At 46.6% G+C, this 25,243-nt stretch overlaps 1 protein-coding gene across 1 annotated transcript in view; it reads right to left on the bottom strand.

Annotated features, from left to right (window-relative positions):
• The window catches only part of LOC124613572 (nascent polypeptide-associated complex subunit alpha, muscle-specific form-like), a 95,469-nt gene that overhangs the window by 69,816 nt on the left and 410 nt on the right, over positions 1-25,243 (bottom strand). The window contains exon 2 of the mRNA XM_047142287.1: positions 23,998-25,242. Coding sequence (XP_046998243.1) covers positions 23,998-25,242 — 1,245 coding nt within the window. The remainder of the gene's footprint in view (positions 1-23,997; position 25,243) is intronic.

The raw sequence follows: 25,243 nt of genomic DNA, 5'->3' as shown, positions 1-25,243 counted from the left end.
CATGATGAGTGTAATTATCCTCTGAATTTTGTCAGAGTCACGCTCCTCGCATTGTGAGTGACATTTGACGAAAGGTCAACTGATTTTAAGTTGGGACGGGCTTAATCAAGAGTGGCTTGTACGCTGTGTCAGTATTTGATAGTAAAATTCGTGAGTCGTGAAAATACGACGATACTAAAGTTTTGGATTCTGTAATTTTGACTGAAGCGGTCCGAGTTGTGTTGCCTATGATACGAGGGTAATCCCAAAAGTAAGGTCTCCTATTTTTTTATGTGTACATAGACCTGTTTATTTCTTCAATGGTTTACATCAGTTTACAGCTTGAATATTTAGCTATTTTTCGACGTAATCACCATTTCTGTCGATGCATTTTTGTAGACGCTATGGCAGTTTTTGTGTGTCCATGTCATACCAGCTCGCCGCCATGCTGTTCAGAAAGTTATGAATCTCTTGTTTCACCTCGTCGTCGGAGCTGAATCGCTTTCCGGCCAAATGTAAAGTGCTATGCCCTGGTTTCGTCACCCGTGACAACTGAGTCCAGAAAGTTGTTCTGTTCGGCTGTAAGGTGGTGAAGAAATTCGCGGGAAGCATCAACTCGTTTCCGCATGTGGTCCTCAGTCAGCATGCGTGGCACCCATCTTGCGGAGACCTTCCGGTAGTTCGATGTCTCCGTTAAAATTCTGTGAGCGGTGCTTCGGGAAACCTCAGAAAGCAACGTGCAGAGGTCATCCAGGGTGATCCGCCGATCTTCACGCATGCTTTGCTCAACCTTCAACACTGTCTCCTCAGAAATTGACGGTCTCCCGCTCCTTTGTTCGTCGTGAATTTCGGTCCGACCGGCTGCAAACGCTCTACACCACTAAACATTTTTGAAATCCACGCACGACTCACCATACATTTCCGTCGATTGGCGATGGATTTCAATCGGTGCAGTGCCCTTTGCGTTCAAAAACCGAATAACTGCGGGCAATTTGCATATGGCAGTAACATCCAACGGGAGCTCCATTCTCAACGGCTGCCAAGCCAAGACTAAGCGCCTCACTAGTTAGCGCACACGCCAGTGGATTTGGGTTTTCCAGTTGTGTAGGGGATGTTTATGAACGCGTACTCTAAGTGTAAGATGGACATATCATTTTGATTTTTGCGAGTTATCAATGTGGACGTCAGGGAGAGAGAAAGTTATGTCACTCTTAAGTAATCTTTTGTCTTGTTGTGGCACAGTCCTTGCCTCTGCGTAGTCTGATTCATTCTTAGTTGAAGTGTGGTAGGTTATGGTAGGTATTCGGTAGTTTTGTGTTGACTTGTGATTGTATCTGTTAGATGAAGAAAGATTTATTGTAAAGGACAGCAAGGATGAATATGCTGTATGTACTGATTGCAGCACAGCGCAGTTGGTTTATCGGAATGATTATTGTCAGCTAGTTAACTTTGTTCACTTGCTCAGAGCTGAGAGAAAGACCACCCAATTCCTTCAGTTACGCATTAACGTATCAACTGATAAAGCTGTTTACTTTCTATAGAAATTCCCTCTTAACACTGTACCCTTTTAAAATCAATGTTCACTTTGTTAAGCACGGCATTATCGTTGTCTTAGGACATCATTTCAGAGGAATAGTTACTCTCCCCATCTCGCTGTTTAAAGAAGGTTTATCATTACACATTACCACATTGCACCATATGATATGCAACAGTTTGAGTAATGTTTGGACATTTTATTTCAAAATAGAAATCTAGCTTAGCCGTTGCCTGCTTGCTTTTTGCTGTTGTGCTTCCGAGAAATCTGCAAGAATGTTGTTAAGACGCGAGGTAAGTGAAAATTTTGATTAGGGCCAGATAATTATTTTACTTCAGTTGTGTATGAAGTATAAAGACAAGTTGTATTCAGACCAGTTACAGTTCAATTCAAATCAAGTTCTATTTAGTCAAAGGTTAGCAAATGAGATTAAGTTGGATGGCAGTTTGTGGCTACATGGTTTTGGTAATACGTAGACTTTTTATAGAGTGGAGGTAAATCTGGGTTAAATTTCCTACAGAAACTTGCATAATGTAGCTGAGTTTCAGCCGTGACAGTATTTTATTGGAATGCGGAATCGTGCTGCGTTTGGCTGGTTGATTCGGAGGAGGGGACTAAACAGCGAGGTCATCGGCCCCATCGGAATAGGGAGGGATGGGAAAGAAAGTCGGCCGTGTTCTTTCCATCTCGGTATTTAACTGAAGTGATTTAGGGAAATCGTGTTAAATCTGAACCAGGATGGCCAGACCGGGCTTGAACCGTCGTCCTCTCGAATGCGAGTCCAGTGTGCTAATCACTGCGTCACCTCGCTCGGTCGTGCTGCAGGCTAGTAACGTTGTTTTGTATGTGGAGTAGTTGCTCATCTAACATTATTCTCGAAACTTTCTTGACCGGTGAATCCAGTACAGGAAAACACGGATCGCGGATGAATTATTATAAACAGCGTACTTTGCCCATACGTATTGTTACTGATATAATCATTGAGACAACACTGTCCGAGTTGAACCTTTTTAAAGCGGAAATTTCCACTGCTACCATTATTTCCATAGTAAAAGTGATGAGTGACTTTAGATTTAGGATTTGCTAGTGGGTAGCGAGCGGCCAACATTCGAAGAGGCTTGTATTTTGAAAATTTGAAACTTAAGTTGAGATATAAAGTGGTCATGGCACCTAAGATTTATTTCGAGTTTTTTTGTTTTTTTTTATGTCGCCTAGCGTGGGGCTGTTAGTGTTTTGGCAGTCGTTCAGTCACAATCGATGTTTGATCATTGTAGAGCACTTACATTTGAAAAGGAAATAAACTACACTTTCATTATTTACAAACGAATTTTAGTCTCCGAGTTATCATTTGCCCATGATAATCTATCAATAACTGATTTCGGAAATGGAAGAATTTAAAAGGAAAGAAAAATTATAGTCCTGACGTTTAGCAAGTAGCGTAAGCATGCTCAAGTCAGCTAATAGAGCTAGTCAAAGGAACTGAGAAAAGAGGAAAATTTTTAAAGACAAGTAAGTGCCATATGACTTAAAACATTCAAACAATTTCATACGAGGTTGTCATTGAAATATTAAGATTAATTCAATATTACAGTTAGTCATAAAATTTTCTAGAAGGTTTACCAAAGGGATTAACTGATATGTATCTACAGATTATATTAAATATTTATGAGTAGTGGTACAAATAACCAAAAGATGGTGCCTAATGAAGTTTATTTATGTTATCTTAGTAGTAGTTTGTACCTCTGAAATTGGGCGTCAGAATATATTACGAAAATACTTTGATTCTGGAACTTTCAACACTTTAAGGAGTTGTAAGTAACTGATGGTATATAAATATTAAAGTCTTAACTGTCATGGTACTGAAGGTCGTATTTTAATGCGAAAAAAGATTTTTAGCTATTTAGTGGAATACTGCCACGCGTATCCATACGATACATATATTGTGTGAATTCTTCACAAAATGAAAATAGAGATACTCAAGAGTTTGAATAATTTAAATGATATAACTTGATGTCAATTACCATGTTATTTACAGCTGAATAGTAATTCAAAATATATTCAAATATCAGTGACGAGTGTTATAGGCAACCTGACGCTTCTTTATTAGTGAACTGGCTTCTGCACTAGCTCCATTAATGCTGACTTTTTTTCTGGTGAATAAGCTGAAAGTAAATAAGTTCCATTTAACTGAAGATGTGATATAGCGCTGGGTGGTAGAATTACCATTTCGATCAATCCTACGATTACGTACTGTCCACGTCGATGCTCATACAATGTTTCTAGGAATATGTGTTCTTCTGAGCGATTGGATAAAATTCTAAAGCGTCTCTCTACGAGTAATTATCAATTTTATTTAATTTACATTTTTTTCAGTTTTCTCGTGCACTGGTACAGGTTGGTGACTGAACGTTTTAATAGGGTTACTCACGTGGACACTCGTAGGCTGCTATTTCGGTACAGTGGAATGTGTCACATACTGAGGTCTAAAGTCCCTTAGTGGTGTAAGAAATGTAAGATTCTAAGTCAATGCAGTCGAAAGATATGGTCGTTTACGTCACATATTTTGATACCCGCAAACTCGCTCGTTGAAATCTTCACGTAGCATAATGAAATTTGACAAGAAGAAAAGTCTCGCGGTACAAGCAATGCAAAAATTCCGAAAATTGTTAATTTGTAATAATATCACAGGAAAACATAGTTCCTTTGTCATTTGTTACCCGACTTCAGACTTGAAATTAAAACATTCTCGAAAGTCTTAGAGTCCCTTCGACCGATATCTTGCTAGTATCAATGTCGTTAGCAGGCAAAAATCGTCGAGATTCTCGATTCCCAGAATTATGAATTGTCTACATACGTAATTAAGTTTTTTAGGGAACCCTCAGTGTGCGAGTCCTAGGGGTCTCGTTTTCACTTGACGGTCCCTTATACATTCTTTGTATAAGGAAAGACTATGCAGTGAGTTTATGACTCAGAAATCGCATTTAAATGTTGGATACTTTTGAGAAGATAATGTTAAGCCTCGGATAAGAAGGAGAAACCTGTGCCAGTACGTCCCGTATCCGACAGTGGCAGGGTCATGGTCTGTAGGGAGTGGTGTGTGTGTCATCTGCGATATTGCTGTCGCATTGGTCGTGTTCCCACGACTGTCATGATAATACGGAATTTATGTGTTCAGGAGGATTAGACTCACCACCACTCAGGATTCAACAGCCACACGCGACCAGCAAGAGGAGGTACACTGCTGGCCACCCAAAATGCAACACCCAGAAGGAAGCATCCAAATCAGGTGAAATTTGCAGTACGCCTTTGCGGCGACGAGAGATGAACATGATTAGCATTTCAGCGCAGGCGCACATCACGGGCGCCAGTAATGCCACCTGCAAGAGGTGTATAAACGGGGAACAGACGGCCGTGTGAGCGTACTGGAATCGTTCTTTCGTGCAGCTGTTTTGCGTAAGATGTTTCAGTACGCCTTGTAGAAGACAGCGATCGTCTTTCGAGCACATTTCGGAGTTCCACCGAGGAAGAATAGTTCCCTGTAGGAATTGCGGATTACACTTCAGAGAAATCGATGATCGTGTCGATCGGAACAAAGTAACTGTGATGCGGATCTGAGTCGCTGGAGGCAGGAAAGAACGATGGACCGACAGGACCGATTGTACCCGCCTTGTTGCAGGAGATGACACAGCATATTGTGCGCGTGGCAGTGACGGATCGCTCTGCCACATCACGAACCATATCACAACAAATTCAGGCTGTTCCGTAACAAGCAGTGTCCGCGCGCACCATTCGACGTCGTTTGCAGCAGAACTGACTGTCCGCAACCGTTCATTACTGAGTTTATCACTGAGTCAACTCCACAGGTGTTTGTGCTGTCAATGGTGACAACCAAATGGACTGACATTGTTTTTTTTTTCGACAAGTCCCGAATGTGCCTGCACCAGTGCGATGATGGGATTAGTGTTTGGAGATGGTTCAAATAGCTCTAAGCACTATGGGACTTAATATCTGAGGTCATTAGTCCCCTAGACTTAGAACTACTTAAACTTAACTAACCTAAGAACATCACACACAACCATGCCCGAGGCAGGATTCGAACCTGCGACCGTACCAGCAACGCGGTTCCGGACTGAAGCGCCTAGAACCGCTCGGCCACAGCGACTGGCAGTGTTTTGAGATACAGTGGTGAGATACTGCCTAATTGTTTCGTTGTGCATCGGCATACTAATCCTGCACGCGTCCTTATGATTTGGGGTGGCACTGGATTCCATTCCTGCACCGTACTAACACGCATTACTCTCGTACACTAACCAGCCAGCATTACGTCTGTGAAATGTTGGAGCCAGTTGTCCTCCCATACCTTCGGAGCTTACCGACAGCCGCGTTGCAACAGGAAAATACGTGACAACACGAGGCACGCAGTATCAAAACTTCGCCCATCGGATTGTATTGCTGCCTTGGCCTCTCTGTTCTCCCGATCTGTGGCACATTGAAAAACGTCTGGTTGATGATTGCAGAACGACTGGCCCGGGGTACACCACCCGCTGTTACACCAGTTAACTTTGGCAACATGTGGAAGTAGCATGGACTCCTATACCCCAACAACACATCCAGAGCCTCTCTGATTCAATGCCGAGCCGTGTAGTAGCGGTTATAGCCAGGAATGGCGGCAACATTCAGTACCGATTTCACCAACTTCCTCACTTCACATGGGGCTGTATTTTAAATCACGCGATTTTTGTACAACGTTTTATCTCACAAATCAGTTTGCCTGTGATTTCTCTGGTCGTTCTTGCTGCTTCATTTTGGATGGACAGCAGTGTATATTGTTCAGTTGGTCGTGTGGGATCGTACAGCCACGTCGCATGCCTCAAGTCAAGAAATGGATGATTTGCAGCCATACAGACAGTGTGACGAGGTCTGCATCAGCATGGACTGTTATCAAGGCGACCATGCCACTGCCGATGCGCAGTGACCAGTATTCGTCCAAAACGCTGGATGAGTTCATTCGTTTGTTGGGAAGGCAAGGCCGACAAGTGTTTTCCAACTTTCGGCTGGTCAGCGGTGACAGAATCGAGGCGCACGCCCTGCACTGTTTGTCAAACGATTGTACAGAAACCATTAGACAGAAAAATTTCATTTTTGTATTACTTACAGCTTTGTATGTCAGGTTTATGATGATGTGCCCATCATTTTGATACTGGTCGGAATTATGGTGATATTCGCGTGGAATTAAGACACTGCCCGAAATTCGGAAAAGTTGGCAACGAAAATTAGAGGTCGCTGTGATCTTGCGTTTGGTGCGTATTACATAATTTGTTGCTGCATATGAAATTTAGCTAATATACTGAATTTTTCTTCAGACTTTGGAAGAGGTATCTATCTGCCACCATTCTCTAGAAAAATGATCTGACGTAGCACAATCATTTACGATCGCGCCGCGCCAGCGATAAAGCCAGAGCGAAATATCCGCAACATTCCTCATAGTTCATAAACGGTTTGAGATATCGAAACGAGATTTTGGCAACTGATAGCATCTGGCGTGAGGTCAGTCGCTTGACGGCGCGTTTCGGGGCGGGCCCGCACGTTGCCACCGCGCCGTAGGGCACGGAAGCTCGCACTGGGGCGTATCGCTTTCCAGTCGGGTGTGCCGCGGCAGTCCTCACCTGGGGAAGTGATGCGTCTCTCATAGCCTCTCCTTCCCAAGTGGCTCTTTCCGCCTTCCCGTGGCGCCAGACGTTAAGCTCGGCATTCTGCCTTGCGACAAAAGGGAGAGCTGCGACCCAACCCGATGCGAAAGCGAAGGGTGCGTAGCACAGGGGGAGCTGTGTCAAGGGACCGAACACCAGTCCTTTTCTATTCGCAGGGCACAGACCGGCAGGTGCTCTGCATGCCGGCGACTTCGTTTGTCGGCGTGGGATCACGGCGCGAATCGGCAAGGGTGCTTCGCCGCGCCCCGGGGTAACCGGGGCGTGTTCTGCCAAACCCAGGAGGTGGTGACATCGCCTGAGCTAGGTTAGATGGGCCCAGACCGCTGAACGACTGGGGGACCGACCCACCACCTGAGTAGGAGTGGGTCCGCGGCCTTCTGGTGGAAGCTCGGGCAAGCAGGCGGCGAAGGGCGAGGGGTGCATCCGCCTCTCCGGAGTGCGGGGTGCAGTTGCCGAGGAGCGTCGTGTGAAATCGTCGACGACGGGGCCATCGATGGGGACCAGTGCGCTGGTGACGGCGCGCTGAACCCGGCAGCTCTGGAGTGCCCTTGACCTAGGGGCGAGGTCGGTGGGCGAGCTGCAGAAGTCTCCCCCCCCCCCCCCCCCCCCATGCCAGAGGAGCCGGTCCGGGGCAAGAGACGGGCTCCCACTTCTTTTCATCACTCGTTATAATGGCGACAACAGAGACGAGTGATACTAGTGCGCCTTCGAGAGCTTCTTTTGCGCCTGATCCCTCTCCACAGGACGAGGCGGGACAGGCAGTAGAGGATTACACAGTAATGCAGAGGCATTCCAAAATTACGCTGCTCCTGGAACAAAGCATTAAAAATGGCAAGATAAGTCAGGCAGCAATCTTGCAGATAAAAAACGAATTGGCTGCATGGGCAATTGCTGATGATAAATTGGAAGGAAGAGTAGAGGAGCTAGAGAGAGAAAACACCCAGATGAGACAACAACAACAACAACAACAACCGAGCAAGACCTGGGCGGCGGTGGCAGCACAAGCCCCCAGACAAAACAACACAAAAGAGGCAATAGACAGGGTGACAAAGAAACAGGAGACGGCAGTCTTCCTTAGGACCCTACCTGGAAAAGATACAAGCGTAAAAAGAATCCAGGAACTTCTGACCACTACAATAGACCCAGTAAAAGACAAAATAAAGATAAAACGTGTCAAACCAAGCCGCAACTCGGTGATTGTGGAAGTTGCGTCTGAAGAGGACAAGAACAAACTTCTTGAAAATCCTAAATTGAATGCAGTAGTGAAATGTGAACCCCCAAAAAAGAGGAACCCCTTGGTCATATTGTATGACGTTCCTACTGTGATGACCAATGAAGAGCTGTCTGAGGCAATCAGAAAACAAAATTTTGAGGACATAAATGAAAAAGAATTTCAAAACAGTTTCAAACTAAGATTTAAGACGGGTCCTCGGGACCATTATGTCGTACATCACGTCGCCGAGGTCTCCGCAACAATGTGAAGGAAAATTACGGTACTGGGCAGACTATACGTGGGATTCCACGCTATAAATACTAAAGATTACATTGTGGTACCTCGTTGCCACAACTGCGGCGACTTGGACCACATTCTGCGGCATTGCACCAGGGGGTCGGCTTGCTCCAAATGCGGTGATAACGGACACACCCGGAAAGACTGTAAGGCCACAGGTGTCTGCATCCCATGCAAGAGTCGTGGCAAGAAGTCTTATGGAGCCACAGGACGAAATTGGCCTACCTACAGGATGCTCGAACAGAGGTTGATTTCCCGCATCGATTATGGCTGAAAACGGCATACCATGCAGGATGCCAAAGCATAAATCCCCGAGCAAAAGGAGGAGGGATGCAATGAGAGCAAGTAGATTCAGGAATTTCCTGAAGTCGCTTATCAGTGCCGACGTACCAACAGTCGACAAATCTATACAAACTGAGTCCCCTACCACGGACATTGGAATACAAACTGAGCTCCCCTCAGAGGTTAGAGCACCCTCCTCCCAATGCCGGGACAAGCTGCCGATTAAAAATCCACAACGGCAAGAGCATCCTGTGGTAGTGACAGACAATGTTGTAAAACCCGTCCAAGAAAGCACAATAACGAGTTCCACCGCCAACCCCAACACCAGAGACAGCCCGGTGGTTAGGTTGCCTCCCGTGGGCCCGGTGAGGGTGTACCCAAACCTTGAGTACACCATGCAGCTAGCTAGACTGGAGCAGCCGACAACCCTGACCACTGCATTGCGTCACGTGGTCCGAGTGGGACATGAGTACGGACGAAGGGTAACCTTCTCGGTGATGGAGGCCGTGGACAGAATACAATTAAAGTCGGTGAACCTCCCCACTGACTTCGGAGCACTGCGAGACCTACTCAAAAAAGTGTTTGACAGACGAGGAGAAAAATTTGATCTGGATGAAATTTACAAACAATCAGTGATGGCAAACGGACAACTGGCATATGACTGGAACAAACTCTGGCCGCATGACCGCATACATACTTATTTTCCATGACGACTAGAATAAAAATTGGACAACTAAATACTCACAACAGTCGACTAGTAATGCAGGAGCTCCGAAAGGAAGTGGTGGAGAAGAGACTAGATATACTCTGTTTACAGGAGCCGTACTCTCTGGCTGGAAAAGTTGCGTTCACTGCCGCAACATGGCAAATTGTCAGCAGCGGGGACAACCCCAGAGCGGCTACTTTGATAACAAACACCGCACTGCGTGCAACACCTCTGTCGCAATATTCCAATAGTCACTGCAACGTCGTGGAGATACAATCTCCTTCCGGAATTATCATCATCATCAATATGTACTTTCAGTACGGTGATAGAATTGAACAACACTTAGATCACCTAGCGAGTGTGGCCACAGCGTTGCGAGGACGCAAAATCATTATAACTGCCGATATAAACGCCAAATCCCCCCTATGATACAGTGGCACAAGGGATGAAAATGGTGCTAAAGCAGAGGAGACGATAATGGCTCTTCAACTGGTGGTGGCAAACAGACCAGATAATCCCCCCACCTACGTGGTTGGAGGAGGACAGGGCACCAACATAGACGTGACGCTAGTCACGCCGAACGCATTGAATATGTTACAAGAGTGGAGAGTGGAAGACAATGCCACCACCAGTGATCACAATTTAATCACTTTCACTGTAGGAGGCAGAGAGTGCCGCTGGGCCATGGGGTGGGAGGTGCAAAGAAATTTCAGAAAAACAGATTGGGAACGCCTAGCCAGAGAGTGCGACATTCCTCCGTTACCAGAAGGAGACGCACGACAGGACTTCAACGTGGACGACAGAGCCGAGGGACTGGTACGAGCGGTAACGAGGACGATTAAGGCGGCCTTACCAACCAGGAGGAGGGCCATGGCGGCCACACCGGCACCATGGTCAGCCCAGCTGCAAGAACTACGTCAGTCTGTTAGAAGACTGAGGAAGCACTACCAGCGCAGTGTCGTCTGGTGGGAAAAGCAAAGATGGCTACAGTTATACCGGGAGGCAAAGGACAACTTTCAAAAAGAGCTACAGAAGACCAGAATAAACAGCTGGGAAAGTTTTGTAACTAATCAGCTGGCCCTTGATCCTTGGGGTGTACCATATAGACTGGTGAGGGAGAAAATCCGCTCCCCAAGAATGATATCAACGCTCAGGCATGGCGAGGGAGTGACAGAATCCTGGCAGGAAACTGCTGAGGTCCTCCTTCAGTCGTTGCTGCCTGACGATGACAGGAATAATGACACCGAAGAGCAGCGTCAATTACGAAATGAAAACCTTCATAGGTACGTAAATGACGAAGCGGTCCTCCCCTTCACGGAAGAGGAAGTTGCTGCTCTTATCAAGTCCTTAAAGAAAGGGAAAGCCCCCGGACCAGACGGCATTGTGGCGGAGGTGGTGCAGTTCTTGGCCCCACAACTAGTTGCCCCACTTACACATCTTTATAATGCATGCCTTAGACAAGGCAAATTTCCAAAAACATGGAAAACTGCAGACGTGGTAATCATCAAGAAAGGCCCCGAGAAGGACCCTGCTAAGGCCAAGTCCTACAGGCCCATTTGCCTGCTGGACGGCTTCGGCAAACTCCTTGAAAAGTTGTTAGCGAACAGACTGACTGCTCACCGCATGCTGCAGGGGATGAGCGACAGGCAATTCGGTTTTAGGTCGGGGCGATCAGCATCTGATGCAATCGCCCTGGCGGCCGAGGTCTGCGGCTCAGCCCCGTGTAAGTATCTTGTTGGCATCATGGTGGATATCAGTGGCGCCTTCGACAACCTGTGGTGGCCTTCGCTCTTCTCCTGCCTTCGGGAGAAGGAGTGTCCAGGGCTGCTATATGGGTGTTTGAGGAGCTATTGTGAAGACCGGGAGGTATGGCTATCATCCCCTAGCGGGAAAGTCCGGAAAACCATCACCAAGGGTTGCCCCCCAGGGCTCCGTGTTGGGTCCCCTTTTTTGGGACATCCATATGGAGCCTCTTCTGGAAAGCCTGCAACAGAGCGAAGAAGTGCTAGAGGTGATAGCCTACGCTGACGACCTCCTCCTGCTGGTCGGCGGCCGAAGTCGCGAGGATATAGAACCTAAAATAGAGCGAGCACTAAATAAACTACAACTATGGTGCCGTAACACCAAAATGACGATCTCACCAACCAAGTCGACTTACCTACTACTTAAAGGACAATTAACGAGAAACCCGACTGTGAGAATTGACGGTACGCCCGTTCTACGGAGACGAGAAACGCGCTACCTAGGAATCATCATCGATGAAAGGTGGAACTTTGCAAGGCATATAGAAACCGTAACCCAGAAAGCCCTACAATTATTAAATAACCTGATTTCTATAGGACACAAGAGATTCCATCTCCCGCCTCATTTAATGAAGCTTTACCACAACAGTATACTTACATCAATAGTGGGTTACGGCTCAGGAGTCTGGGCTCACAGGCTCACGAGGGTGGTGCCTGCCGTGACGGTGAGGAGAGTACAAAGGAACATGATATTAAGGTCCGTGGGAGCATATAGAACTTCTCCGGGTGGAGCACTGCTAATCATAATGGGGCTCTGCCCCTTAGATATTAAGATTAGGGAACAGGCCGCTTGGTACCGGGCCAGAAAGGGTATTAACACCAAGGTAGAGGAAATTATGGGGGTAATAGTCAGGGAAAAAGGGGAGATAAGGGAAAGAGGGATAGATCTATGGCAGGAGATATGGGAGTCGGACGAAACTGGAAGAAGAACCTTTCAGTTCCTACCAGACGTCAAGGAAAGACTAAAAATGAAGTATTTTGAGCCAACAAGGGGTTTGTTCCACTTTCTCACCGGTCATGGCCCATATCCGACTTACCTAAGTCGGTTTGGGAAAAGGGCGACGCCTGCGTGCGACTGTGGCGCACCGGAGGGTACTCCTGACCATGTGGTTTACGAGTGCCCCCTTTTCAATGATGTAGCCGGAACACTGAGACGACAGCTACCAAATACAAATACCTATGACCTTTTGAGACAAGAGGAGACCTTTCAAAGACTAAACATGCTAGCAAACGAGGTATCACAAAAAGTATTAAAAACTTTTTTGAGAGACCTACAAGCCTAGTTAGATAGAAAACACCGATTGCAACCACAGCTCCAGTCCCATACCGCCCGTTCGTGGATAGGTCGACTTCACAGTTGGAATCCGCCACGACCGGGACTAGGGGGACTGGCGTGGTCCCGAATAGTGACAACGCACCAACCATGACGTAGAATAGGAAGTAGATTTAGGCAATTAGAATAGGATAGTAAATTAGGAACCTGCAGCGATAAACCACCCTTGCCTGCCCTGTGCCAGGGGCACGCCCATAGGGATTCGCTCTATGGGCAAGGCTTCCAAGTAGGTTTATATCATTACACCGGCACAATTGTAACGCTGCAGGCAGTTAGCACTAACCCTTTGTTGTAACTAGAAATCAAGCCAACCTAAAATAAGAAGTAGTCTGCCTAAGTACTAATCGCATAACTGTCTGTAATTAAGTATAATGTAGAAGCTGCTATTGTATAAAGTAGAAACATAGGACCCACTAATCAATAAGGTGGTGGGTCAATCTTGTATAATTATTATTATGTTATGAAATAAAGAATTTTTTTTTTAAAAGAAAAAAAAATGATAGCATCCAGAGAAGAGAGTATTTTTCCATATGTTTATTATATAAGACTTAATTATCTACCGTGTTATTTCACTAACTACAGACTTTTTGGATGAAAGAATGTAATTTTTACAGGCCATCGAAAGCTGGTAAAACGAGAAATGCTATGGGTTTTGGAGCAATACAAGTGAAGATAGTGCACGTTTTTTTGTGCAGAGGATGTACTTTTTCATAATCTACTGATCTGACTTTTCCTTCGTTGCTCACTTACTAAACTTAATAAACCACTGTTTCCGAATTCCCTCGCAGTTATGTCTGCACAACATGTCAATGAGGTGAGACTGTAAACTCCGCTGTGTTTTGGCAAAAGAAGCAAATTTTAAGATGGAAACCAGAGAAATTTGTGGGTTTTATTCAAAATTCACCACTCATAACGCTTCTCTGATAGCTACAAGCGGTGAACAAGCCAGACGAAAGTAAATCGCTGCATTTTCGGCGGAATTCTTTTTAAATACTAACCAAAGCATACTTGACACTAGATCCTTTTGAGTGGTCACCATGCAAGTGCAGGTATGGAGGGGACCCGCTTAACATTTACAAAAAAAGTGAGCATAGGTTTCAGTTTAGAATGGCACATCCCCTCCAGCGCTCGGCATTTCCCTTTACGCCTGCTCATAGCCCCCACCTCCCCCCACCATCACTACTGCACTCCTCACACTGCCATCTGCACATCTACAGGCCATGGCATTCTGCGCAGACTATACAGCTGCCCTTAATGAGGCGGCAAACACATGCATGCCAGCGGTGGTGCGACCAATGGCAGTGTTGGGTGCAGGAGTAGCACCACACTGTCTGCTCAGACGAGTCTCGGTTCTGTGTACCGCATCAGCATGAATGTACATGTGTGAGAAGTTTGTAAATATGCATCAACATGAACGTATACGTGTATGAAGTTTGTGAGAAGAAGAGTCATTGCCAGATTGCATTCGTCGCTACCATACGGGGCCAGCATTTAGCGTAATGATACGGCGTGCATTGGGAACTAAAGACGATGACTTATGGGTCATATAGCTGGTAATTTGGGTATCAGCCTTTGAACCTCTGATTTATTAATATTAGTTGTTCTGCTCTAATTTCGAGATCTCCAAGACGTTATCTTTCACGAAGGTTATGCAAGACGGTACGAAGTCAATGCCGACCAACTACGATACAGTGTTCGACTACAGCCCCGGTGTTGACGTTTACCAAATCTCCCACTGAAGAAGTCTGGTTATGTTTTGCTGAGAGACTGGGCTATCCACAACTCGCTACCCACTACGGTGGATGAACTCTGGCATTGGTTTGAAGCAGTGTAGAATTACCTACCGGTATCTGTCATCCAAGTTCACTTCGACTCGATGTCCATCTGATTTTGAGGCGTTGATGCTGTCAGAGGTGGTAGCTCTGTGTACAGAATTTTGCACTATGCCTGCTTGTAAGTGACCTACAAATTTAACCATCATACAATATAGTAAGAACTATACTGTATGTGCAGAATAAGTAAAATTTCATTATTTTTAGTTATTCTTAGTGTTTGCAAATTTAATGACCAGAGTGTAAAACAAAGTTTAGGAAGAACATACAATCTAAGAAAATGAAAAAAAAGGGGGGAGCACCACGAAGACGTTAAGAAACATTAGTAGTGTGCTGCATGATACAGTCACGCCGTTAATTATCTAGACGTAACACTGCAAAGCAATATGAAATGGAATGATCATGTAAGAATTGTAGTAGGAAGGGGAACGGTCGACTTAGGTCTATTTGGAGAATTTTAGGAAATTGTGGCTCATCTGTAAAGGTGACCGCGTATAGGACAGTAGTGCGTCCCACTGTTGAGCATTGTTCGAGTTTCTGGGATTCGCACCAGGTCAGATTAAAGGAAGTCATCGAAGAAATTCAGATTTGTTACCAGTAGGTTCGAACAACACGGAAGTATTATAAAGATGCTTGGGAAACTCAAATGGGAATCACTGAAAGAAGTTGACATTCTTTTCGAGGAGCGCTATTGAGAAAATTTAGAGAACCGGCATTTGAGGCTGACTGTAGAACAATCGTACCGCCGCCAACGTACATGTCGCATAAGGACCATGATAATACGATTACAGAAATTAAGGCTCGTACTGAGGAATACAGACGGTCGTTTTTCCCTCACTCTATTTGCGAGCGAAACAGGAAAGCAAATGACTGGTAGTGGTACAGCATACCCTCCGCTACGCACACCGCGGTGTCTTGCGACGTATGTATGTAGATGTACACTACTGGTCATTAAAATTGTTACACCAAGAAGAAATGCAGATGATAAACGGGTATTCATTGGACAAATATATTATATTAGAACTGACTTGTGATTACTTTTAATTGGTGAGAGATCTGGAGAATGTGCTGGCCAGGGCAGCAGTCGAACATTTTCTGTATCCAGAAAGGCCCGTACAGGACCTGCAGCATGCGATCGTGCATTAGCCTGCTGAAATGTAGGGTTTCGCAGGAATCGAATGAAGGGTAGAACCACGGGCCCTAACACATCTGAAATGTAACGTCCACTGTTCAAAGTGCCGTCAATGCGAACAAGAGGTGACCAAGACGTGTAATCAATGGCACCCCATACCATCACGCCGGGTGATACGCCAATATGGCGATGACGAATACACGCTTCCAATGTGCGTTCACCGCGATGTCGCCAAACACGGATGCGACCATCATGATGCTGTAAACAGAACCTGGATTCATACGAAAAAATGACGTTTTGCCATTCGTGCACCCCGGTTCGTCGTTGAATACACCATCGCAGGCGCTCTTGTCTGTGATGCAGCGTCAGGGGTAACCGCAGCCATGGTCTCCGAGCTGATAGTCCGTGCTGCTGCAAACGTCGTCAAACTGTTCGTGCAGATGGTTGTTGTCTTGCAAACTTCCCCATCAGTTGACTCAGGGATCGAGACGTGGCTTCACGATTCGTTACAGACATGCGGAAAAGATGCCTGTCATCTCTACTGCTAATGATACAAGGGCTTTGGAATCCAGCACGGCGTTCCTTATTACCCACCTGAACCCGCCGATTCCATATTCTGCTAACAGTCATTGGATCTCGACCAACGCGAGCAGCAATGTGGCGATACGATAAACCGTAATCGCGATAGGCTACAATCCGACCTTCATCAAAGTCGGAAACGTGATGGTGCGCATTTCTCCTCCTTACACGAGGCATGACAACAACGTTTCACCAGGCAACGGCGGTCAACTGCTGTTTGTGTATGAGAAATCGGTTGGAAACTTTCCTCATGTCAGCACGTTATAGGTATCGCCAGCGGCGCCAACCTTGTGTGAATGCTCTGAAAAGCTAATATTTGAATATCACAGCATCTTCTTCCTGTCGGTTAAATTTCGCGTCTGTAGCACGTCATCTTCGTGGAGTAGCAATTTTAATCGCCAGTAGTGTATATGTAGATGTAGATTCATACAGGTGTTGACGGAAAATACAAGACTGTAAACTTTGGCTGCCGATGGATGAACTTGTGACGCAGCAGAGCAATTTCACAGCGCAGCTGGCAAGGATACTAATCAGGGGACGTGTCGACAGCAGGGCATAAACTCTTTGTGGATTTCATTTCGTGTACTCAGCCGGACAGTAACCATGTATCGTAGACTGGCATGTGAACAATATATGCAGATGTCAGCACTTGATAGAGGGCGTGTAGTAGGGCTCAAAGAGAGCAGTTGGAGTAATCGGCGAATCTCTCGACATTTGAATAGGAGCGATGCCACTATTCGACGGTTTGGGCAGGAACAAATGCACCATGGCTGAACATAGCGTCAAAAATGAAGTGGTCGACCTGGAGAGGACCGAGCATTCGTCAGAGGACACTCAGAGCCCCGATTTCATCATTATCATCGATCCGACGCGCAGCTGGTGAGTCAGTGACCAGAAGGACCATTAATAGGCAACTCAAAGATAGGGGCTGAGCTCACGGCGCCCCTTACGCCGACAAATGTTGACCTCCATACACCAACAAGCACGTTTGCAGTGCTGTCGGGCACATTCGGCCTAGAATCTCATTGACGGAAGTAAACTTGTCTTCAGTGATGAGTCTCGCTTGGAACTGAGTCCCGATGACCAACGAATACGAGTCTGGAGAAGCTGTGGACAATGGTGCGGTACCAACTTGACTGTCGCCCACCACATACATGGCCGGACAGCCAGGAGTGATGATCTAGCGTGTCATTTCATTTCATAGCAGGACCTCGTTGGTTGTCATGTGACGCCCCCTGCACCCTTACAGCACAGGGGCACATCGACGATATTCTACGCTCCGTTCTGTTGCCCTCCATGGCAAGCTATCATGGGCTTACATCATCATGATAATGCCCACCCCGACACGGGTAGAGTTTCTAAAGCTCGTCTTCGTGCTTGTCAAACTCTACCTAGGCCAGCAAGATCGCCGGATCTCTCCCCAAGTGAGAACAATTGGAACATTAAGAGCAGTGCCCTACAACCAGCTGGAGGTTTTGACGCTTTAACGCGCCAACTGCTTGCATAATGGCCAGAGGTGGACCAACGCGTTAATGACTTGCTCGATTTTTGAAGTTCTTTCTCTTGAATAAATCATCCAAATTTCATTAAATTCAGTTGATTGTCTGTACATTTACATTACATCCACTGATTTTCGCCCCATTCGCATAATTCCTTTTTTGTATTAGGTGACTGCTTAAAACATTTTGGTTTTCTTCGCAATATCATGCTTGCTTCCAATCTTTCTGCTATCATGCAGCATATGAGTGAGATAAACGATATTTGTGGATATATTTGATGAGGGTAGGATATAAAATGGCCACATTTATGAAATCTGTAAAAAAGCCTCTGAACTCATGCAAAGTACCCAATACTTCAACAAAAAATTTATGTTATCACTATATCTCAAACTCTGTCTCAATCCCAAATTTACCTCCATAGTCAGTTTCAGTGCAGGTGCAGTGCAGATTTCAGCAATTCAGACCAAATTTTTCGAAGGATGTAGCGAAATATCCTTACAAAGATCTAAGGTGTTTCCCAAACAACATTGGTAGAAGGAATCTTATTGTTACTTAGAATGTAACCGATCGTCCTACTGTTTAGGGATGTGTACCGAGTATTGGATCAGAAAGGCAGTTTTGCAAAAAAAAAATTGGAAATATCTTTTAAACTATTAACTGAGAAAAGTAGCTGAAAAAGTGGCTGACTGATGAATTGCAACTAGTCTGGAACGCCACGAGTACAAGAAGAAAAGTGTATACCATTGTACCTTACACTAGGAAACGTGCGTATACGAGTTCCTTCCAAATGACTAATCCACCCACTGGTGGTACACAGACCTTATCCATATTATCTCCATAGATTCGGGGTAAGAAGCAACGACAGATGCGTTTTTGGAGAAACGGAGAAACCTGAAAATATAGTCACAAAGTGCCTCGATCTAAGGCTCTCAGTTGATACAGAGACAGACAGTTTAAGAGATCGTATTTTGTGTGGTGTTAAATGTGAGAGAGAAGGACAAGCTGTTCTGAACAGACTATTAGACACAAATTCCATGACAAAACTACTGATCCTGAACTTGAAATATGAAAAGTACATGAAACTTGGTAATGTCTAACAGCACCAATTCGCCGTAAACCCTGCATCAGAGGAGACAGTGCAAAGAAACGATGACTGACGTCAGCACTTGTCACGGACAGCGTGACCTTCGCGGGATGTACCAGGAGTATCGACTCCTGATTTCATGATGTGGACCAGCAGTTATGGTCTGGTGCGAACTCCAGCAGAGAAATGGAAGACAGGGCGTCACGTCAGCAGGGTATGCTATACCAGAGGAAAAGACGAAAACCTCAGTCTCATGCAGTGGCATTCTACGTAGTAAGAACATGAAAATCAGTGTGAAGAATTGGCAGAATGGAAGAGGCTATGTTTTCCATGTTCGACGTCGAGTGCCGGGGCTGCTGCAGCGGTTCGGATTCGAAGTTACGGACTGCGACTGGTGAACTTCATCTCAATAAATGCTTACAAAACAGTGACAGAAGTATGAACAATTAGTACCTTCGCATTATATACGGTCCAGTCACATTACTGTGACTACCGCCCATGTTCCACATCAGCGTGCAGTAACCACTCGCAAACAGCGGATGACATCAGTATGCATACCCAAATGAAGCTATCCAAAACCGACACCGAGGAACTTGTGGTGCACTACAGGGTCTAGATGACAGGCGTGAAAGACGGCTGCCGTGACGTGTCGGGCGAAAAGACGCGCAACTGTTAAGCAACTGATCACCAAGATACCAAAGGGCTACCAACAGTACCTCCTCTACCGTTCAGCGAACATTTCCGCGTAAGGACCTCCGCAGCATGCGCTTGGTCCATAGACCAATGATAACTGCTGTTATTGGCGACAAAGGCTGGAATTTGCACGCCAATACCATAACTGGTCTTTCACTGAGTGGCGACAGATGGTCTTTTCAGATGACTAACGTAGTATGCCCCATTGGACATGATGACAGTCAGCGTGTACAGTGTGAAACGTCTCAAAGCAAACACCACTCATGCGTTATGATCTGGAGAAGATTTTCCTTGCATTCCCTGGGTGATCTCGTCATTCTGGAAGGCACAGTGGATCAGCACAAGTGTGCATCTATCCTTCGAGACTATGTCCACCCCTACTTGTGGTTTGTTTCTTCCTCGGCACGATGGCATCTACCAGGAGGACAATGCAGCGTGTCACTCGGCTCCAGTGTATGTGCGTGGGTCGAAGAGAACCAGGATAAGTTTACCGTACTCCACCGGCTACCAATCTCCCCCGATATAAACCCAGTCGAGAATCTGTGGGGCCACTACGATTGGGCTGTTCGCGCCATGGATTCTCAACCGAGAAACGTAGCGCAGTTGGCCATGGCACTTGAGTCGACATCCCTCCACATCCCTGTCGGTACCTCCAGAACCTTGTGTACCCTGCCTTTTGACAGGTGGTCACATTAATGTGACCGGACAGTGAAGTACTAATTTCCTTACTTTTCTACCATTAGGACTAACTTCGTTTCACTACTTTTCATTCCTTTGTAGCTAGGTTGTCAATTACTTTCTTCAATTTCATTATTTCCTTACCCCTAGCTTTCCTCTTTCTCAACACCGCTTGTTTCTTCTTTTTCTAGTTCAAAAATGGTTCAAATGGCTCTAAGCACTATGGGACCTAACATCTGAGTTCATCAGTCCCGAAACTAACCGAAGAACATCACACGCATCCATGCCCGACGCAGGATTCGATCCTGCGACCGTAGCAGCCGCGTGGTTCCGGACTGAAGCGCCTACAACCGCTCGGTCACATCGGCAGGCTTTTTTTCTAGTTCCCTGCTATAATGTGGTGTTAGGTCATCAAGCTGTGTAGGTAACCATTTATAAAAGAAGTAAAATTTTTGGTGGATTTTAGCGGTGATGATAATAATCTGCATCTAGATCAACATGATTATTTTAGAATTCACACTTCACTGTATGGCAAAGTGTTCATGGAACAACTTTGACACTTTCTCGACCGATCCACTGTCGAATAGCACATACACTGAAGATCCAAAGAAACTGGTACACCTCCCTAATATCGTGTAGGGCCGTCGCAAACTCGCAGAAGTGGCGCAACACGATGTGGCATGGACTCGACTAATATCTGAAGGCTGGAGGCTATCCATAAATCCGAAAGAGCACGAATGAGTGGATATCTCTTCTGAAGAGCACGATTCAAGGCATCCCAGATATGCTCAATAATGTTCATGTCTTGGGAGTTTGGTGGCCAGAGGAAGTGTTTAAACTCAGAAGAGTGATCCTGGAGCCACTCCGTAGCAATTCTGGACGTGTGGGTTGTCGCATTGTCCTGCTAGAATTGCCTCTGTCCTTCGAAATGTACAATGGACATAAATGGATGCAGGTGATCAGATAGGACGCTTACGTACGTGTCACCTATCAGAGTCGTATTTAGACATATCACGGGTACCATACCACTCCAAATGAACATGCCCGACACCATTACAGAGCCCCACCAGATTGAACAGTCCCCTGCTGATATGCAGGGTCTATCGATTCATGAGGATGTCTCCACACCTGTACACGTCCATCCGCTCGATAAAATTTGAAACGAGACCCCTCCGACCAGATAACATGTTTCCAGTGATAAACAGTCCAATGTCAGTGTTGACGGACCCAGGTGAGGCGTAAAGCTTTGTGTCGTGCAGTCATCAAAGGTACATGAGTGGGCCTCTTACTCCGAAAGCCCATATCGATGAAGCTTCGTTAAATGGTTTGCACGGTGACGCTTGTTGATTGCCCAGCATCGAAATCTGCAGTAATTTGCGGAAGAGTTGCACGCCTGTCACGGTGAACGATTCTATTCAGTTGTCGTTGGTCCGGTTCCTGCAGGATATTTTGCCGGCCGCAGCGATGTCGCAGATTTGATGTTTTACCGGATTCCTGGTATTCACAGTACACTCGTGAAATGGTCGTAACGCAAAATCCCCACTTCTTCGCTACCTTGGAGATGCTGTGTCCCTTCACTCGTGCGCCGGCTATAACACCACACCTGCCTTTGTAGCAGCAGTAACCGATATAACAATTGCATCAGCCACTTGTTGTCCTATAAAGGCGTTGCCGACACCAGCGCCATATCCTGCCTGTTTACATATCTCTGTATTTGAATACGCACGCCTGTGCCAATTTCTTTGGCACTTCAGTGTATGAAAAGCGAAAACCTGTATCTATCGGTGCGAGTTGTGATTTCTCTTATTTTACCACAATGGTCGTTTCTCCCTATGTAGGTGGAGTCAAGAAATCTTTTGGCAGGAGATAGTTGGTGACTGAAATTTCGAGAAAACATTTCACTGCAGCGAGAAAGGTCTTTCTTTCTATGACTGCCAACTTAAGTCGGTTATTACATCCGTGCCAATTCCCTATTTCTCGATAAAACAAAACAAGCTGCCTTCTTTGATGTTTTTTGATTCCCCTCTACCTGATAACATGCCGTGCTGCAATATTGCAGAAGAGTGTAGGCAGTCTCTTTAGCAGATTTGTTAGGTCTCCTCAGTGTTCTGCCAATAAAACGCAGTCTTTAGTTCGACTTCACTGCAACGTTTTTTATACGGTGGCTCAAATTTAAGTATTCGTAATTGTAATTCCTAGGTATTACTTATATAGACAACTATCAAATTTGTGAGAGTTATCGCGTATTGGAAATATAACAGATTTTTTTTTTTTTTTTTTTTTTTAGTAGTAGTGATGTGTAGGACCACGTTCTTTTCATTGTTTAGGATCAATCTCAGTTTACGCACATATCTCGTGTAAAACATTTCGCAATTCCTTTTGGTCTATTGAGGACTTTAATAGATGTTAAACAATAGCATCATCTGCAAAGAATCTAAGAGGACTGTCCTCATTGTCAGGACCTATAACTTTTCTTTGGGGAACCGCAAATATCACTTCTGTTTCACTCGATAAGTTTCCGTCTTCCGTCTTTCTTGTAGGAAATCACGAATCCAGTGATACTACTGACTCGATGCTGTGTATAGAATATGATTAGAGCTGAAACTTCCTGGCAGATTAAAACTGTGTGCCCGACCGAGACTCGAACTCGGGACCTTTGCCTTTCGCGGAGTGCTAGTTCTGCAAGGTTCGCAGGAGAGCTTCTGTAAAGTTTGGAAGGTAGGAGACGAGATACTGGCAGAAGTAAAGCTGTGAGTACCGGGCGTGAGTCGTGCTTCGGTAGCTCAGATGGTAGAGCACTTGCCCGCGAAAGGCAAAGGTCCCGAGTTCGAGTCTCGGTCGGGCACACAGTTTTAATGTGCCAGGAAGTTTCATATCAGCGCACACTCCGCTGCAGAGTGAAAATCTCATTCTGGAAACATCCCCCAGGCTGTGGCTAAGCCATGTCTCCGCTATATTCTTTCTTTCAGGAGTGCTAGTTCTGCAAGGTTCGCAGGAGAGCTTCTGTAAAGTTTGGAAGGTAGGAGACGAGATATTGGCAGAAGTAAAGCTGTGAGTACCGGGCGTGAGTCGTGCTTCGGTAGCTCAGATGGTAGAGCACTTGCCCGCGAAAGGCAAAGGTCCCGAGTTCGAGTCTCGGTCGAGCACACAGTTTTAATCTGCCAGAAAGTTTCATATCAGCGCACACTCCGCTGCAGAGTGAAAATCTCATTCTGGATGATTAGAGCTGCTTGTGAGGGACAGTGTCAAAAAAGTTCTGGAAATCTAGAAATATGGATTCAACTTGTACTCGCCTATCTAAAGTGCTCATTTATTCATGTGAATAAAGAGCCAGCTGCGTTTGACAGGAACAATATTTTGTATATTCGTGCTGGCTGTGTGTTAATAGTTTCTTTGAGATAGGCCATAATTCTGGAACAGTGAATATGTTCTAAAATCGTACTACAAATCGGTGTCAATGACTTGGGTACAACACAGGCTGTGGCTGCTTCTAACACGCAAGTAATATGCAAAAATATCAACTGATAAATAAAAACTGATGAACCTGTAGTTTGGTCCCTTTGTCTCCAAACCAACCAACCTAATAAATAAATAAAAATCTGAACATAAGTATTCGTAAATCTGAGTAGTAACAAATACCGACCTGTTTCTCAGCGACGCTGGTGAGCCGTGCACTGACTTCGGCGAGGAACTTGTCAGGAACGACAGCCGTTAAGCAGGGAATCTGCTCGCTTGCTGAGATCGCCACACTGTGAACTGCAGCGTCGTCTTTCTCGTCCTTTGCAGAATTCTGGTCCTGTGTTACAGTAGCAGTCGCCCCGACATCGAGCTTCTGTGTTGCACCTGCCCCATACACGTCATCTCCAGACCCACCAGCCGGCGAGTCTGCCGGCAGCTCCTGTGAAGCCTGTGCTGATAGTTGTGTGCCACACTCGACAGTCGCCTTTGTGTCTGTGTCGCTGTCGACAGACGAGCGATTGGAAAAGTCGGACGGGTCTCGCACGTCGAAGCTGGTCAGGTCCACAGACAGATTTACGGAGGCCGGACGTGTCGGCAGTTCGTTGGCCGGGCTGTACCTGTCCGTGAGTGGGTGATCTTCCGGAGACTCGGCAGCTACACTGGGATCTGCCGGTCTCTCAGGGAGTGGGCAGTTCCTGGGAGTCACCGGACTGCTACAGGTCGAAGACGAGAGGAAATCGAAGGCGTCGCCGAATACGCTGCCAGCGATCGGCGAGAAGAGCGGAGAACTCCTCGCGTCCGCGACCAGTGGCAAGTCCGCCGGCCGCGCGGGCTTCCGCGGTACGGTCTGGGGACTACTCCTGCCGGAGGAGCACGACTCCAGGTCGGACGCGATCTTGTGGACGCTCCGGGGGGTCCTCGGGACCAGTGGGCTGCAGCTGAAAGGGCTCTGGTTGTCAGGCGTGCGCGGACTGTTTCTTCCCGAAGAGGGCAGCTGCAGATCCCCCACCTTGGCCGGCAGCCTCTTGAACTGCAGGCAGGGGCTGCTGCCACCCAGCGGCGACTGGCACTCGGGCGTCCTGCGGCCGACGGCGACCTCTCTGTCGACGAGAGCCAGCTGCAGCTCGCTCAGTCTGGCATTCCGCGAGTTGCGAGCCTGCACCAGCGGGCTGCTGCCGCCCAGCGGAGACGGGCACTCGGGCGTGAGGTTGCCCTTGCGCTGCGCCCTGAACAAGCCGCCGCCCTTCTCGGCGGCAACGGCCGGCGAGAACTGCGGGATGCAGCCGGTCTTCGCGGCGCCTTCGCCGGCGAGGATGCGCGCCTGCGGCGACGGGGACGGGCTTTCGTTGCGCGCCGTGGCGGGGCTGTCGGCGCGCGGCTGCCTGGCGACGAAGCTGGCGCTGCGTGCGACCAGCATGGGGCTGCGGGCC

Source organism: Schistocerca americana, chromosome 4 (genome assembly GCF_021461395.2).
Source record: "Schistocerca americana isolate TAMUIC-IGC-003095 chromosome 4, iqSchAmer2.1, whole genome shotgun sequence".
Classification (NCBI taxonomy): Eukaryota; Metazoa; Arthropoda; class Insecta; order Orthoptera; family Acrididae; genus Schistocerca; species Schistocerca americana.
Note: the sequence above shows the minus strand (reverse complement) of the source record. Positions and strands in the feature narration are given on the sequence as shown.